The 17901-nt window shown below is 45.9% G+C and overlaps 1 protein-coding gene across 1 annotated transcript in view; it reads left to right on the forward strand.

Moving 5' to 3' along the window:
• The first annotated feature begins 11492 nt into the window (after positions 1-11492).
• Positions 11493-17901, forward strand: part of grin2db (glutamate ionotropic receptor NMDA type subunit 2D b) — a 121088-nt gene continuing 114679 nt past the window's right edge. Inside the window, exons 1-2 of the mRNA XM_090224934.1 lie at positions 11493-11865; positions 15184-15390. Of these exons, the coding sequence (XP_090081060.1) occupies positions 11581-11865; positions 15184-15390 (492 nt within the window). The 5' untranslated portion in view covers positions 11493-11580. The remainder of the gene's footprint in view (positions 11866-15183; positions 15391-17901) is intronic.

Raw genomic sequence — 17901 nt, forward strand, 5'->3', positions numbered from 1 at the left:
GCCCAAACCATGATGCTGCCACCACCATGTTTGACAGTGAGGATGGTGTGTTCAGGGTGATGAGCTGTGTTGCTTTTACGCCAAACATAACGTTTTGCATTGTTGCCAAAAAGTTCAATTTTGGTTTCATCTGACCAGAGCACCTTCTTCCACATGTTTGGTGTGTCTCCCAGGTGGCTTGTGGCAAACTTTAAACGACACTTTTTATGGATATCTTTAAGAAATGGCTTTCTTCTTGCCACTCTTCCATAAAGGCCAGATTTGTGCAAAATACAACTGATTGTTGTCCTATGGACAGAGTCTCCCACCTCAGCTGTAGATCTCTGCAGTTCATCCAGAGTGATCATGGGCCTCTTGGCTGCATCTCTGATCAGTCTTCTCCTTGTATGAGCTGAATGTTTAGAGGGACGGCCAGGTCTTGGTAGATTTGCAGTGGTCTGATACTCCTTCCATTTCAATATTATCGCTTGCACAGTGCTCCTTGGGATGTTTAAAGCTTGGGAAATAATTTTGTATCCAAATCCGGCTTTAAACTTCTTCACAACAGTATCTCGGACCTGCCTGGTGTGTTCCTTGTTCTTCATGATGCTCTCTGCGCTTTTAACGGACCTCTGAGACTATCACAGTGCAGGTGCATTTATACGGAGACTTGATTACACACAGGTGGATTGTATTTATCATCATTAGTCATTTAGGTCAACATTGGATCATTCAGAGATCCTCACTGAACTTCTGGAGAGAGTTTGCTGCACTGAAAGTAAAGGGGCTGAATAATTTTGCACGCCCAATTTTTCAGTTTTTGATTCGTTAAAAAAGTTTGAAATATCCAATAAATGTCGTTCCACTTCATGATTGTGTCCCACTTGTTGTTGATTCTTCACAAAAAAATACAGTTTTATATCTTTATGTTTGAAGCCTGAAATGTGGCAAAAGGTCGCAAAGTTCAAGGGAGCCGAATACTTGCGCAAGGCACTGTACCTTTCCCCATTCACGCCTTAGATAGTCGATCATTAGGGTCAGGGTTTATCAGGGAGACCACCGCTCCTTTGAGTATGGTGACGTGGGGGGGTCACACGGAAAAGATTAGTATTTTCCTTATTGACTCTCCTGCGTATCCAGTGGTGCTAGGCCTACCCTGGTTAGCTTATCATAACCCCACTATTTCTTGGCCACAGAGGGCTCACACGGGGTGGTCGCAAGAGTGCTTAGGTAGGTGTTTAGGGGTTTCCGTTGGTGCTACAATGGTGGAAAGTCCAGACCAGGTCTCCACCGTGCGCATTCCCCCAGAATATGTCGATTTGGCTCTTGCCTTCTGTGAAGAGAAGGCGACTCAATTATCACCCCATCGACGGGGGGATTGTGAGATAAATCTCCTGGTAGACGCTGCACTCCCCAGGAGTCACATGTATCCACTGTCGCAAGCGGAGACGGTGCCTATGGAGACAAATGTCTCCTAATCCCCGCGTTTGGGGTACATTCGGTCCTTCACTTCACCTGTCTCCTCCAGTTTCTTTTTTGAAGAAGAGGAAGGATGGAGGTCTGTGCCCATGTATTGATTATCGAGGTCTCAATCAAATCACGGTGAGGTACAGTTACATGCTACCTCTGATCGAGTCAATGCACGGGCGCACTTCTTCACTAAACTGGATCTCAGGAGTGCGTACAACCTGGTGTGTATCTGAGAGGGAGACAAGTGGAAGACGCCGTTTAATACCACCTCAGGGCATTATGAGTTCCTCGTCATGCCGTACGGGTTGTTGAATGCTCCATCAGTCTTCTAACCCTTTGTAGATTAGATTGTCAGGGACCTGCACGGGCAGGTTGTGGTGGTGTATATCGATGACATTCTGATATACTCCGCGATAGACTCACGTGCCGAGCATGTGTCCCTGGTGCTCAAGGTGCTTGGTCCCCTGTTGGAGCATTACCTGTATGTCAAGGCTGAGAAATGCTTGTTCTTTCAACAGTCTGTCTCCTTCCTAGGGCATCGCATTTCCACGTCAGGAGTGGAGATGGAGAGTGACCGCATTGCAGCCGTGTGTAATTGGCAGACTCCCACCACGGTGAAGGAAGTGCAGCGATTCTTAGGGTTTGTCAACTACTACCGGAGGTTTATCCGGGGTTTTGGTCAGGTGGCTGCTCCCATTACCTCACTGCTGAAGGGGGGCTCGGTGTGCTTGCAGTGGTCGGCTGGGGCGGATGGGGCTTTTAGGCACTTGAAGGCTCTGTTTACCTCGGCTCCTGTGTTGTCCCATCCGGATCCCTCTTTGGTCTTCATAGTGGAGGTGGACGCCTCCGAGGCTGGGATAGGAGCTGTGCTCTCTCAGCGTTCGGGTACGCCACCGAAACTCCGCCCCTGTGCTTTCTTCTCTAAGAAGCTCAGCCCAGCGGAGCGAAACTATGATGTGGAGGACCGGGAGCTGTTGGCTGTCGTTAAAGCGTTGAAGGTGTGGAGACATTGGCTTGAGGGGGCTAAACACCCCTTTCTCATCTAGAGTGACCACCGCAATCTGGAGTACATCTGGGCAGCGAGGAGAATGAATCCTCGTCAGACAAGGTGGGCCATGTTTTTCACCCGTTTTGTGTTTACCCTCTCTTATAGACCAGGCTCCCAGAACATCAAGGTAGGCGCACTGTCCCGGCTGTATGACAAAGAGGAGCAGTCCATGGATCCCACTCCCATACTCCCAGCCTCTTGCTTGGTGGCGCCGGTAGTGTGGGAGCTGGACGCCGACATTGAGCGGGCGTCACTTGCAGAGCCCGCTCCCCCTCAGTGTCCAGCTGGGCGTCTGTACATTCTGTCTGCTGTCCGCGATCGGCTGATCTATTGGGCTCACACGTCATCCTGGGATTGGTCGGATGGTGCGCTGTCTTGGTGGGAGGTACTTTAGAAAGAGATGTAAGGGTTTATGTTTCCTCCTGCTCAGAGTGCGCCCAGTGCAAGGCTCCTAGACACCTGTCCAGAGGAAAGTTACAACCCTTACCCGTTCCACAACGGCCGTGGTCGCACCTGTCGGTGGATTTTATAACCGATCTTCCACCTTCACAGGGTAACACCACGATCCTGGTCGTTGTGGATAATTTTTCTAAGTCCTGTTGTCTCCTCCCATCCCTACGGCCCTACAGACTGCGGAGGTCCTGTTTACACATGTTTTCCGGCACTAAAGGGTGCCTGAGGATATATTGTCTGATCGGAGTCCCCAATTTACGTCAAGGGTCTGGAGGGCGTTCATGGAACGTCTGGGGGTCTCGGTCAGCCTTACCTCAGGTTTTCACCCCGAGAGAAACGGGCAGGTAGAGAGAGTTAACCAGGATGTGGGTAGGTTTCTGAGGTCTTATTGCCAGGACCGACCGGGGGAGTGGGTGGCGTTCGTGCCCTGGGTAGAGATGGCCAAGAACTCGCTCTGCCATTCCTCCACTAACCTTTCTCCATTTCAGTGTGTATTGGGGTATCAGCCGGTTCTGGCTCCATGGCATCCGAGTCAGAAAGAGGCTCCTGCGGTGGATGACTGGTTCCAGCGCGCAGAGGAAACATGGGACGCCGCCCACGTCCACCTTCAGTGCGCTGTTCTGCGCCAGAAAGTTGCCGCAGACCGTCACCGCAGTGAGGCCCCGGGGGACAGGGTCTGGCTCTCGACCCGAAACCTGCCCCTCCACCTGCCCTGCCGGAAGCTGAGTCCGCGGTTTGTTGGGCCATTTAAAGTCCTGAGGAGAGTGAACTAGGTATGTTATAGGTTACAGCTTCCCCCCGATTACTGCATTAACCCCTCGTTCCATGTGTCTCTCCTCAGGCCGGTGGTGGCTGGCCCGCTCCAGGACGCTGAGGTGCGGGAGATTCCTCCGCCCCCTCGGGATATTGAGGGGGTCCCGGCGTACTCCGTTCGATCCATCCTGGATTCGAGACGTCGGGGGAGGGGCCTTCAGTACCTCATGGACTGGGAGGGGTACTGTTCGGTAGAGAGGTGCTCGGTTCCGGTGGAGGACGTGTTAGATCCTTCCCTGCTACAAGAGTTCCACCGTCTTCATCCGGATCGCCCTGCGCCTCGTCCTCTGGGTCATCCCCGAGGCCGGTGTCGGGGGTACTGTCAAGACTTCTGCCGAAGTCGATGCCTCTCCTTGTTCTGCCGGTGCTTGGTGGTCGACTGTCACCTGTCTTCTAGCCATCATTGATCCATGTTTCATTTTCCATTGGTTTTGTCTGGTCTTCTTACACACCTGGTTCCAATCCCATTCATTAAGTGTTGTGTATTTCACCCACTGTTTCCCCTCCTGTCCTTATCAGGGATTGTTTATTGTTATGTTCATGTTTTATGGATTGGTGTGTGACGGGTTCTTGAACCCACATTTAATTTATTATGGGTTTTGGAGTTTGTTTTAAGTTATTAAAATACTCCAATTATACCAATTTTAATTCTCCTGCGCTTGACTTCCCTGCCACCTACATACACGACATGACAGCATGACCCTCAGAGGACAAAATATTATGCTACATTACTGCTATATTAATCTATAGGAAATAGTGTTATTTTTAATACTTAAAGTAATCAGCATTCCTCCTCTTACAGCTCTGTGGAACAGGTTACGATACTCTGTATGACAGAGTGATGGCAAAACTACATACGGTGTACTTCACTGCAGCACACAGGGTTCCAGTGGGATATTTCTACTTTACAGCATCACAGCATACTGTAGCTATGCTGTGGGATTTGAGCTACGCTATACAGAGACATGGAATTCTATAGCATTACTGCAGTCCTTTTGGAAAACAAAACACTATTACGAGAGACTACTGTACTGGTGGAGGTTTTCTCATCAAAACAGGCATTTAATCAATTAAAAGTGTTTTGTTAGATTGTAGTCCATTGATTCTTTAATGTCTGGGTTCTTGGGGAAATTCTACCTCAGATCTTGACTGGTCCTAGTGATGAGGAATACACATTCAAAATATTCTAGGCAATGAATTAATGAATAAATTAAGGAATATTACTGTTCATGACAGTGGAATGGAATAGAATTCTACTAGCGCTTTGTGGACTACAATAGTAGTTCATCACTCCAACCAGCCTCCAACAAGCCCATTCACTAACACACTACCAGATCTGATGGTTCTCCAACCAGGCTTAACAAGCCCATTTACTAACACACTACCAGATCTGATGGTTTTCCAACCAGGCTTAACAAGCCCATTTACTAACACACTACCAGATCTGATGGTTCTCCAACCAGCCTCCAACAAGCCCATTCACTAACACACTACCAGATCTGATGGTTCTCCAACCAGGCTTAACAAGCCCATTTACTAACACACTACCAGATCTGATGGTTTTCCAACCAGGCTTAACAAGCCCATTTACTAACACACTACCAGATCTGATGGTTCTCCAACCAGGCTTAACAAGCCCATTCACTAACACACTACCAGATCTGATGGTTCTCCAACCAGGCTTAACAAGCCCATTCACTAACACACTACCAGATCTGATGGTTCTCCAACCAGGCTTAACAAGCCCATTTACTAACACACTACCAGATCTGATGGTTTTCCAACCAGGCTTAACAAGCCCATTCACTAACACACTACCAGATCTGATGCAGCATTCTGCTGGCATGTTGCCTGCCGCCATCCCAGTTCAGTGTGAAGCGGTTGGAGAGGTGTGAATGGCAGGATTTCACCTCCAGCAGTTTACCCATTGTAGAATATACTGTAGTATATGAGAAGACAGGAAATTAGTTTTACCATTGTAAACTGTACTGTAGTATATGAGAAGACAGGAAATTAGTTTTACCATTGTAAACTGTACTGTAGTATATGAGAAGACAGCAAATTAGTTTTGCCATTGTAAACTGTACTGTAGTATATGAGAAGACAGGAAATTAGTTTTACCATTGTAAACTGTACTGTGGTATATGAGAAGACAGGAAATTAGTTTTCCCATTGTAAACTGTACTGTGCTGGTAGTCTAGGAGAAGACAGGAAATTAGTTTACCCATTGTAAACTGTACTGTGCTGGTAGTCTAGGAGAAGACAGGAAATTAGTTTACCCATTGTAAACTGTACTGTGCTGGTAGTCTAGGAGAAGACAGGAAATTAGTTTACCCATTGTAAACTGCACTGTGCTGGTAGTCTAGGAGAAGACAGGAAATTAGTTTACCCATTGTAAACTGTACTGTGCTGGTAGTCTAGGAGAAGACAGGAAATGAGTTAACCCATTGTAAACTGTACTGTGCTGGTAGTCTAGGAGAAGACAGGAAATGATTTTACCCATTGTAAACTGTACTGTGCTGGTAGTCTAGGAGAAGACAGGAAATTATTTTACCCATTGTAAACTGTACTGTGCTGGTAGTCTAGGAGAAGACAGGAAATTATTTTACCCATTGTAAGCTGTACTGTGCTGGCAGTCTAGGAGAAGACATGGAATCTGGGGTGTATTTCTCTGAATGGAGCTCACTACTTTACAGATATTCAAATAACACATTTAATTCATACAGAGATTTACAGTGATTAACAGAAACCTGGTCCTAAATCCCCAAACTACAAGCATTGGCGCCAGACAGACGGTACACTACTGCTGCTCTGTGAAATATTGACCAAACTTTCAGTGAAGCAGACTTAGACTACACAGTAGTGTATCTTTCTATCAGTACACTACAACAATCTAATCAACATATAGAGTAGTACATTGAGTACCCTCTACAAGCAAGGACACTAGGTGCACTAGAGGAATAGTATAGGCTATAGGAATAGCAACAGAGCAAAGCATAAACACCTTAGTGGAATGAAATATGATGACAGGCCTAACAGTAATGGCTAAAGGCTCAGCACTGTAGAATATGTCTTGGCCAAGTAGTGATATGTGATCCACAGTATACCCACCTCTCTCCTTCTGCGTTTCTCTCTCTCTCTCCCTCTGTCTCCCTCTCTCCATCTCTCTTCCCATCCCTATATCTGTCACACACACAGCACGGTTCCTCTCTTTTTCTATTACCCTCTCTCCCTCTCTCTCTGACTAGGACAGTCTCTCTCCCTCTTTCTCTGACTAGGACAGTGACTAGGACAGTCTCTCTCCATCTCTCTCTCCCTCCATCTTCCTCCCTCTCTCCCTCTCTCTCTGACTAGGACAATCTCTCTCCCTCTCTCTCTGACTAGGACAGTCTCTCTCCCTCTCTCTCTGACTAGGACAGTCTCTCTCCCTCTCTCTCTGACTAGGACAGTCTCTCCATCTCTCTCTCCCTCCATCTTCCTCCCTCTCTCTCTGACTAGGACAGTCTCTCTCCATCTCTCTCTCCCTCCATCTTCCTCCCTCTCTCCCTCTCTCTCTGACTAGGACAATCTCTCTCCCTCTCTCTCTGACTAGGACAGTCTCTCTCCCTCTCTCTCTGACTAGGACAGTCTCTCTCCCTCTCTCTCTGACTAGGACAGTCTCTCTCCATCTCTCTCTCCCTCCATCTTCCTCCCTCTCTCCATTAGTGCTGAGCGATTTGTGCTTTTTGAGGATGGTTCGGTTTCACTTTGATTATTAAGAAATATTCACGGTTTTCGATTTTGATTATTTGATTATTTTTTTAAACATGAGATGTATTATGAAATAATGACGTTACAATTATTTTAGAGCTTTTTAATGGAAATCCCAAAGCCCAAAATAGTAAACATTAAATTTCCAAAACATTGAAAATATTTCATTGTCTCTGTCAGGCCCACATAACGTAGACATCAGTAGAGAAATAGGTGTAAATTCCTCTCTCATGCGGTCTATGTGGACTGTGTGTACCACAGGAGGTTGGTGGTATCTTAATTGGGGAGAACTGGCTTGTGGTATTGACTGGAGCGGAATAGGTGGAATGGTATCAAATATATCAAACACATGGTTTGCAGCCTCCTGTGGTGTGTATCTAACCTAACGTAGCCGGTGTACCAGAGTGTACCAGAGATCTATATACAATGACGAGATGCTCATGTCTATGCCCTAACAATGGGAGTCGTTGTCCAAAAAGTGGGAAGTCAGACGACAAGCTTAGGACCAAAATAAGCCAATAGAAAGGCATAGGGCATATTTTGGACAGATTTTGGAGAGAGTAAAACCTCTCACTTCGCCTCTTCCTCTCTGATCCGTCTCTGAGCCGTAAAAAAATGGCTCAATGGATTATGGTCATTGTAGTTAATTACCATGTTTCTGGCTGAACTAGGTTGAATATTTGCTTAACGAAACTACAACTCCCGTAAGCCCAGCGTCCCACATAGTTCTTGACTAGATTTCTCAGATTTCTCTTGTGAATTATTCGATTTCTATCTACAGTAATTGAACTGATTTTTCGTTCGGCACCACTCTTCATCTTTCATTCTCTCTCATCTCCCATCTCATCTCTCTCATCTGGTCATGGCTCACATCAACACCATTATCCCAGAAACTCTACACCCACTCCAATTTGCATACCACCCTAACCGATCCACAGATGATGCATTCTCTATTGCACTCCACACTGTCCTTTCCCACCCGGACAAAAGGACACCTTTGTGAGAATACTATTCATTGACTACAGCTCAGTGTTCAACACCATAGTGCCCTCAAAGCTCATCAATAAGCTAAGGACCCTGGGGCTAAACACCTGCCTCTGCAACTGGACCCTGGACTTCCTGACGGGCTGCCCCCAGGTAGTAAGGGTAGGTAACAACACATTCGCCACGCTGATCCTCAACACAGGGGCCCCTCAGGGTTGCGTGCTCAGTCCCCTCCTGTACTCCCTGTTCACTCATGACTGCATGGCCAGGCACGACTCCAACACTATCATTAAGTTTGCCGATGACACAACAGTGGTAGGCCTGATCCCCGACAACGACGAGACAGCCTATAGGGAGGAAGTCAGAGACCTGGCCGTGTGGTGCCAGGACAACAACCTCTCCCTCAACGTGATCAAGACAAAGGAGATGATTGTGGACTACAGGAAAAGGAGGATCGAGCACACCCCCATTCTCATCGACGGGGCTGTAGTGGACAGGGCTGTTGGTGTCCACATCACCAACAAACTAACATGGTCCAAGCACACCAAGACACTTGTGAAGCGGGCACGACAAAACCTATTCCCCCTCGGGAGACTGAAAAGATTTGGCCTGGGTCCTCAGATCCTCAAAAGGTTCTACAGCTGCACCTTTGAGAGCATGGTTGCATCACAGCCTGGTATGGTAACTGCTAGGCCTCCAACAAGGCACTACAGAGGGTAGTGCATACGGCCCAGTACATCACTGGGGCCAGCTTCCTGCCATCCAGGACCTCTAGGCGGTGTCAGAGGAAGGCCCTAAAAATTGTCAAAGACTCCAGCCACCCAAGTCACTGTTCTCTCTGCTACAGCACGGCAAGAGGTACCGGAGCGCCAAGATCCAAGTGGCTTCCTAATAGCTTCTACCCCCAAGCCATAGACTGTTCTCTCTGCTACAGCACGGCAAGAGGTACCGGAGCGCCAAGTCTAGATCCAAGTGGCTTCTAAACAGTTTCTACCCCCAAGCCATAGACTGTTCTCTCTGCTACAGCACGGCAAGAGGTACCGGAGCACCAAGTCTAGATCCAAGTGGCTTCTAAACAGCTTCTACCCCCAAGCCATAGACTGTTCTCTCTGCTACAGCACGACAAGAGGTACCGGAGCGCCAAGTCTAGATCCAAGTGGCTTCTAAACAGTTTCTACCCCCAAGCCATAGACTCCTGAACATCTAATCAAATGGCTACCCAGACTATTTGCAAAGCCCTCCCCCCCTTTATTTTACACCGCTGCTACTCTCTGTTATTATCTATGCATAGTCACTTTAATAACTCTACTTACATGTACATATTACCTCTATTACTTTGACTAACCGGTGCCCCTGCACATTGACTCGGTACCGGTACCCCCTGTATATAGTCTCGCTATTGTTATTTTTCTGCTGCTCTTTAACTAATTGTTACTTTTATTTCTTATTCTTTTTAAACTGCATTGTTGCTTAGGGGCTTGTAAGTAAGTATTTCACTGTATTGTTGTATTCGGCACATGTGACTAATAACATTTGATTTGATTTGATCTCATGTGCATGCACGCCATGTACACACACACACGCACACACACACACACACAAACACACACCCTGTCAGTCGAGACCTCGGGATTGGCAGTGTGCTTGTTTAGGCCAAACACGTATACACATCATGGTAATCAATATTTCTCTCTTTCCTGCTCTCACCCATATTTTATCCCTCCTCTCCTCTCCCCCTTCATTCCCTCTTTAGTCCCCTGTTTCCTCTCCTCTACCCGTCCTCCTCTCACTCATGTTCACTCTATTTACCTTCTTTCAACAGACGGCATTTCTACCCAGACGACATTTCTACCCGTCTCTCTCTCTGTCTTTCTCTGTCGGTCTTTCATTCCTCCAGTCCCTTCCTCCTGTCCTCTTTTTTTCACCTTCCCTATTTGTTCCAAAGGACTCGTCAGGGTCAAAGAACAGGCACTGTGAAATGGAGGGAGAGGAAGGGGGTGGAAGGTGGGAGAAAGAGAGAATATCATGTCAGCAAGCCCTACTAATCAAAGAAATCGTGTTAGCACCTGAATTCATGAAAACTGAGTGAGAGAGAGAGGAAGAGAGCGAGAGAGAGAGGAGGTGATGGGGTGAGAGAGAGAAGTGAGGGGGAGGTTGAAACAGAGAGTGGAAGGGAGGGAGGTTGACACAGGAAGTAAATTGAAAATTATTTGCTATCTCTCATGCAGTCATTATCTTCTTGCGTGATTGTTTGCGTGTATCATTGTGTTTTGGTCTGCATTAACCCCTATAGCTCCCTCTATTATTATGTTTATCTCTGTGTGTGTGTGTGTGTGTGTGTGTGTGTGTGTGTGTGTGTGTGTGTGTGTGTTTTGCAGTGATCTTAATTATTGTTATCATTCATGCAGTACAATAACCACCTCCACCCCTATCTTTGTCTCTGTCTGCTATTTACACTCTCCCTCCCTCCCTCCCTCCCTCCCTCCCTCCCTCCCTCCCTCCCTCCCTCCCTCCCTCCCTCCCTCCCTCCATCTCTCTCCTTTATATTTCCCTTCTCGCTCATATTGTTTCTTCTCAGCCTATAGCCTAAATAGCACCTATTTCATCTTCCCTCTCCCTCTGCCCCCACACCCCATATTTTCCTCATCTCTCTCTCTCCATTGTTTGTTCCCCTTCTCTATACCGTATTGCTGTTCCAGTATTGCTCCAGCCAAAGCTAACTTATATTACCCCATGATTGGATTCAGAATCCATTACACTCTCTCTCTCCTCCTCTCCCTCTCGTTCGCCCTCCCCCGTGTCTCTCCATCCCTCTCTCTCTCTTTGCTTTGCACCCTCTGTGTAGGCCATTCCTTATGTGAACAAACTTACAATTCTGGGAGAATGTTGCAAGAACATCAAAGTCTTCTAAACTCCTCAATATCTTCTCTCTTGTTCTCTCTCTCTTTCTCTCTGTCTCTCTCTCTTGTTCTTTCTGTCTCTTTCTCTCTCATAGGCACCCTCTCTTAGAGCGCTTTACAGCTTCGCCCTCCCCCCACCCCCCTCCGCCCCCTCCCCCCTCCACGGTTGATTGATCTATTGCAATGGTCGCCATACCCACCCTCTCTCTCCTATTGGCCCTGGCGGAGTGGGCAGGACCAGTCACGCCCTCCCCACACCTCTTGCTCCGCCCCCGGGAGCGGGAGAGAGACCCGGGGACAATAATGAACTTCAACATCGCTGTGATCCACGCGGGGGCCAGCGTGCAGGTAGAGGCGGCGGCCGGGCCCGGGGGAAGGGTGCTCTACCCTGGGTTTGGTCGGGCACACAGCTCCCTGGGGGAGAGCGTGATCACCCAGTGGGGCTCTGCTAACGTCATCTGGCTCCAGGTGAGACCAGACTGTGCTGTTCTGGGGGGTAATAGTAGTAATGGTGATAATGGATCCATTCATTACAGCCTGAACCTTAACCTGACACTAATGGATTGGGCCAAATATAAGTACCATGTACTATGATTATTATAAGGGGAAAATATAGGGGTGGTGTGGTGGTGGTGGTGGTGGGGGTCCAGGGAATACAGTGATGGTGGAATAGGAAGGAAGACAGTGATGGATTCAAGGGTCAGAGCTGGCTTGTTTAGGGTTTAGAGTCATCATAGTAATGGAATAATGGATTCCATTCATCTAGGGCCCAATCCTTATCTGAGACACATGTTACATAGCCAACTCTATGTCATAATGTCAGTACTATAGATCTAGAACTATAGGAGCCACAGTGCTAACCTGTATTAAGGTAAAGAGACTTCATGCTGTTGTGTCTAAATAAGAGTAACTGAAAGCGTTTCCTTAATTCATCTGCTCTTCTACCATTGCATGAACTCTATGTAACCGATAGCCTTGTCATCAAACTCTATCTAACCGATAGCCTTGTCATTAAACTCTATGTAACCGATAGCCTTGTCATTAAACTCTATGTAATCGATAGCCTTGTCATTAAACTCTATGTAACCAATAGCCTTGTCATTAAACTCTATCTAACCGATAGCCTTGTCATCAAACTATCTAACCGATAGCCTTGTCATTAAACTCTATGTAACCGATAGTCTTGTCATTGAACTCTATTTAACCGATAGCCTTGTCATCAAACTATCTAACCGATAGCCTTGTCATTAAACTCTATGTAACCGATAGTCTTGTCATTGAACTCTATTTAACCGATAGCCTTGTCATTAAACTCTACAGTTGTTGCCAAAAGTTGAGAATGACACAAATATTAATTTTCACAAAGTCTACTGCCTCAATTTGTATGATGGCAATTTGCACATACTCCAGAATGTTATGAAGAGTGATCAGATGAATTGCAATTAATTGCATATGCAAATGCAAATGAACTGAATCCCCCAAATACATTTCCACTAGATTTCAGCCCTGCCACAAAAGGACCAGCTGACATCATGTCAGTGATTCTCTCGTTGACACAGGTGTGAGTGTTGATGAGGACAAGGCTGGATATCACTCTGTCATGCTGATAGAGTTTGAATAACAGACTGGAAGCTTCAAAAGGAGGGTGGTGCTTGGAATCATTGTTCTTCCTCTGTCAATCATGGTTACCTGCCAGGAAACACGTGCCGTCATCATTGCTTTGCACAAAAAGGGCTTCACATGCAAGGATATTGCTGCCAGTAAGATTGCCCTTCAAAGAGAGCGGTTCAATTGTTATGAAGAAGGCTTCAGGGCGCCCAAGAAAGTCCAGCTAGCGCCAGGACCATCTCCTAAAGTTGATTCAGCTGCGGGATTGGAGCACCACCAGTACAGAGCCTGCTCAGGAATGGCAGCAGGCAGATGTGAGTGGTTTTGAATGCACAGTGAGGCGAAGACTTTTGAGGATGGCCTGGTGTCAAGAAGGACAGCAAAGTAGCCACTTCTATCCAGGAAAAACATCAGGGACAGACTGATATTCTGCAAAAGGTACAGGGATTGGACTGCTGAGGACTGGGGTAAAGTCATTTTCTCTGATGAATCCCCTTTGATTGTTTGGGGTATCAGGAAAAAAAGCTTGTCCGGAGAAGACAAGGTGAGCACTACCATCAGTACTGTGTCATGCCAATAGTAAAGCATCCTGATGGGCTTGCTTCTCAGCCAAGGGAGTGGGCTCACTCACAATTTTGCCTAAGAACACAGCCATGAATAAAGAATGGTACCAACACATCCTCCGAGAGCAACTTCTCCCAACCATCCAGCAACAGTTTGGTGACAAACAATGCCTTTTCCAGCATGATGGAGCACCTTGCCATAAGGCAAAAGTGATAACTAAGTGTCTCGGGGAACAAAAAAAAAATTTTTTGGGGGTCCATGGCCAGGAAACTCTCGAGACCTTAAACCCATTGAGAACTTGTGGTCAATCCTCAAGAGGTGGACAAATTCTGACAAACTCCAAGCATTGATTATGCAAGAATGGGCTGCCATCAGTCAGGATGTGGCCCAGAAGTTAATTGACAGTATGCCAGGGCGGATTGCAGAGGTCTTGAAAAAGAAGGGTCAACACTGCAAATATTGACTCTTTGCATCAACTTCATGTAATTGTTAATAAATGCCTTTGACACTTATGAAATGCTTGTAATTATACTTCAGTATTCCATAGTAACATCTGACAAAAATATCTAAAGAAACTGAAGCAGCAAACTTTGTGAAAATTAATAGTTGTGTCATTCTCAAAACTTTTGGCCACAACACTATGTAACCGATAGCCTTGTCATTAAACTCTATGTAACCGATAGCCTTGTCATTAAACTCTATGTAACCGATAGCCTTGTCATTAAACTCTATGTAACCGATAGCCTTGTCATTAAACTCTATGTAACCGATAGCCTTGTCATCAAACTCTATCTAACCTGGTCCATGGGGCGACGCACAATTGGCCTTGCGTTGCCCGGGTTAGCGAGGGCTTGGTCGGTAGGGGTGTAGAATGCGACGGTGAGTGAATAGTATGGACTTTAAGTATGTAGTATGCTAATATGGGTATAATCAACACCGCCAATGTGTTCACCATACATTGTAACGTAACCTTACATTCATCATGGCTCCGTGTCCAGACGAATGCCAGTAGTCCATCTGTACACCTGTCTGTCTCTGTTTTCTGTTCTATCACTCTCTTTGGTTTCTCTCTCTCTCGCTGATAGTAGTGGTAAGACAGTACACTGTACTGTCCCTTACTGTTGTTTATCTGCTTTCTCATGAACAGTTTCACAATGTCTTTCTCTATATATGTATTTTTGTTACCATGTGATCATGTGTCCTCTGTAGGTGAATGGCTGTAGTCCTAAAATCATGTTGTAGTCTGTGTGTAATGCAGCTAACCTATCCCTGTCATGACTTCCTATTCAGGTGAATGACAGTAGTCCTCAGATCATGTTGTAGTCTGTGTGAAATGCAGCTAACCTATCCCTGTCATGACTTCCTCTTCAGGTGAATGACAGTAGTCCTCAGATCATGTTGTAGTCCGTGTGTAATGCAGCTAACCTATCCCTGTCATGACTTCCACTTCAGGTGAATGACTGTAGTCCTCAGATCATGTTGTAGTCTGTGTGTAATGCAGCTAACCTATCCCTGTCATGACTTCCTCTTCAGCTGAATGACAGTAGTCCTCAGATCATGTTGTAGTCTGTGAGTAATGCAGCTAACCTATCCCTGTCATGACTTCCTCTTCAGGTGAATGACAGTAGTCCTAAGACTCTGCTGTCCCAACTGTGTGACCTGCTGGCAGCGAGGCCCCTACAGGGCCTGGTCTACGAGGAGGAGAGGCCACCACCCACCGCCTGGGGACCCCTGGCCCCCATGTTAGAGTTTGTCTCTGCCCAGACTGGACTACCCATAGTGGCTGTAGGAGGAGGAGCAGGGCTGGGGAGGATGCAACAGGTATGGAGGTGTGGGGGAGGGGGGGGGGAAGAGAGAGAGAGAGAGAGAGAGAGAGAGAGAGAGAGAGAGAGAGAGAGAGAGAGAGAGAGAGAGAGACCAATCATCACTGTAGGATGGTGAGCATGGGTGGGGAGGACGCTACAGGTATGGAGGTGAGAAGAGAATGTGTGTTTGTGTGTGCGTGCCTGCGTGAAAGTTTGAGGCTTGCGGTCAGTCATTCACTGTTTCTGCCCAGTCACAGCATTGTAGGCAGCAAGAAGTGGGTGGTACAGGGTTAGAAAGAGAGATGCCGGGTTAGAGAGAGATATCTAGGGTTTGAGAGAGATTTGGGGTTAGAGAGAGAAAGAGATACAGGGTTAGAGAGAGAGAGATTCACGGTTTGAAAGAGATTCAGGGTTAGAGAGAGAAAGAGATACAGGGTTAGAAAGAGAGATACGGGGTTAGGAAGAGAGATACAGAGTTAGAAAGAGAGATACAGGGTTAGGAAGAGAGATACAGGTTTAGAAAGAGAGATACAGGTTTAGGAAGAGAGATACAGGGTTAAAAAGAGATTCAGGGTTAGGAAGAGAGATACAGGGTTAGGAAGAGAGATTCAAGGTTTGAAAGAGAGATTCAGGGTTAGAGAGAGAAAGAGATGCAGGGTTAGAGAGAGAAAGAGATACAGGGTTAGAAAGAGAGATACAGGGTTAGAAAGAGAGATACAGGGTTAGAAAGAGAGATACAGGTTTAGGAAGAGTGATACAGGCTTAGAAAGAGATTCAGGGTTAGGAAGAGAGATAAAGGGTTAGGAAGAGAGATAAAGGGTTAGAAAGAGAGATGAGGGTTAGGAAGAGAGGTACAGGGTTAGAAAGAGAGATGCAGGGTTAGGAAGAGAGATACCGGGTTAGGAAGAGAAATATAGGGTTAGGAAGAGAGAGACAGGTTTAGGAAGAGAGATACAGGATTAGAAAGAGATTCAGGGTTAGGAAGAGAGATACAGGGTTAGGAAGAGAGATACAGGATTAGAAAGAGATTTAGGGTTAGGAAGAGAGATACAGGTTTAGAACGAGAGATGCAGGTTTAGGAAGAGAGATATAGGTTTAGAAAGAGAGATACAGGGTTAGAAAGAGAGATACAGGGTTAGGAAGAGAGATACAGGGTTAGGAAGAGAGATACAGGTTTATAAAGAGAGATACAGGGTTAAAAAGAGAGATACAGGTTTAGAAAGAGAGATACAGGATTAGAAAGAGATTTAGGGTTAGGAAGAGAGATTCATGGTTAGGAAGAGAGATACAGGTTAGGAAGAGAGATACAGGTTTAGAAAGAGAGATACAGGGTTAAAAAGAGAGATTCAGGTTTAGAAAGAGATATAGGGTTAAAAAGAGAGATACAGGTTTAGGAAGAGAGTTACAGGGTTAGAAAGAGAGAAACAGGGTTAGGCAGAAAGATACAGGTTAGGAAGAGAGATACAGGGTTAAAAAGAGAGATTCAGGTTTAGAAAGAGAGATACAGGGTTAAAAAGAGAGATACAGGTTTAGAAAGAGAGATACAGGTTTAGAAAGAGAGATAAAGGGTTAAAAAGAGAGATTCAGGGTTAGGAAGAGAGATCCAGGTTTAGAAAGAGAGATACAGGGTTAGGAAGAGAGATACAGGTTTGGAAACAGAGATACAGGGTTAAAAATAGACATACATGGTTAAAATGAGAGATTACAAAGATTACAAAGAGACATACAGGTTTAGAACGAGAGATACAGGTTTAGGAAGAGTGATACAGGCTTAGAAAGAGATTCAGGGTTAGGAAGAGAGATACAGGCTTAGAAAGAGATTCAGGGTTAGGAAGAGAGATAAAGGGTTAGGAAGAGAGATAAAGGGTTAGAAAGAGAGATGAGGGTTAGGAAGAGAGGTACAGGGTTAGAAAGAGAGATGCAGGGTTAGGAAGAGAGATACCGGGTTAGGAAGAGAGATACAGGTTTAGAACGAGAGATGCAGGTTTAGGAAGAGAGATATAGGTTTAGAAAGAGAGATACAGGGTTAGAAAGAGAGATACAGGGTTAGGAAGAGAGATACAGGTTTAGGAAGAGAGATACAGGTTTATAAAGAGAGATACAGGGTTAAAAAGAGAGATACAGGTTTAGAAAGAGAGATACAGGATTAGAAAGAGATTTAGGGTTAGGAAGAGAGATTCATGGTTAGGAAGAGAGATACAGGTTAGGAAGAGAGATACAGGTTTAGAAAGAGAGATACAGGGTTAAAAAGAGAGATTCAGGTTTAGAAAGAGCTATAGGGTTAAAAAGAGAGATACAGGTTTAGGAAGAGAGATACAGGTTTAGAAAGAGAGAAACAGGGTTAGGCAGAAAGATAAAGGGTTAGGCAGAAAGATACAGGTTAGGAAGAGAGATACAGGGTTAAAAAGAGAGATTCAGGTTTAGAAAGAGAGATACAGGGTTAAAAAGAGAGATACAGGTTTAGAAAGAGAGATACAGGTTTAGAAAGAGAGATAAAGGGTTAAAAAGAGAGATTCAGGGTTAGGAA

Source organism: Oncorhynchus mykiss, chromosome 3 (genome assembly GCF_057628025.1).
Source record: "Oncorhynchus mykiss isolate SJ-2025 chromosome 3, ASM5762802v1, whole genome shotgun sequence".
NCBI classification, from domain to species: domain Eukaryota; kingdom Metazoa; phylum Chordata; class Actinopteri; order Salmoniformes; family Salmonidae; genus Oncorhynchus; species Oncorhynchus mykiss.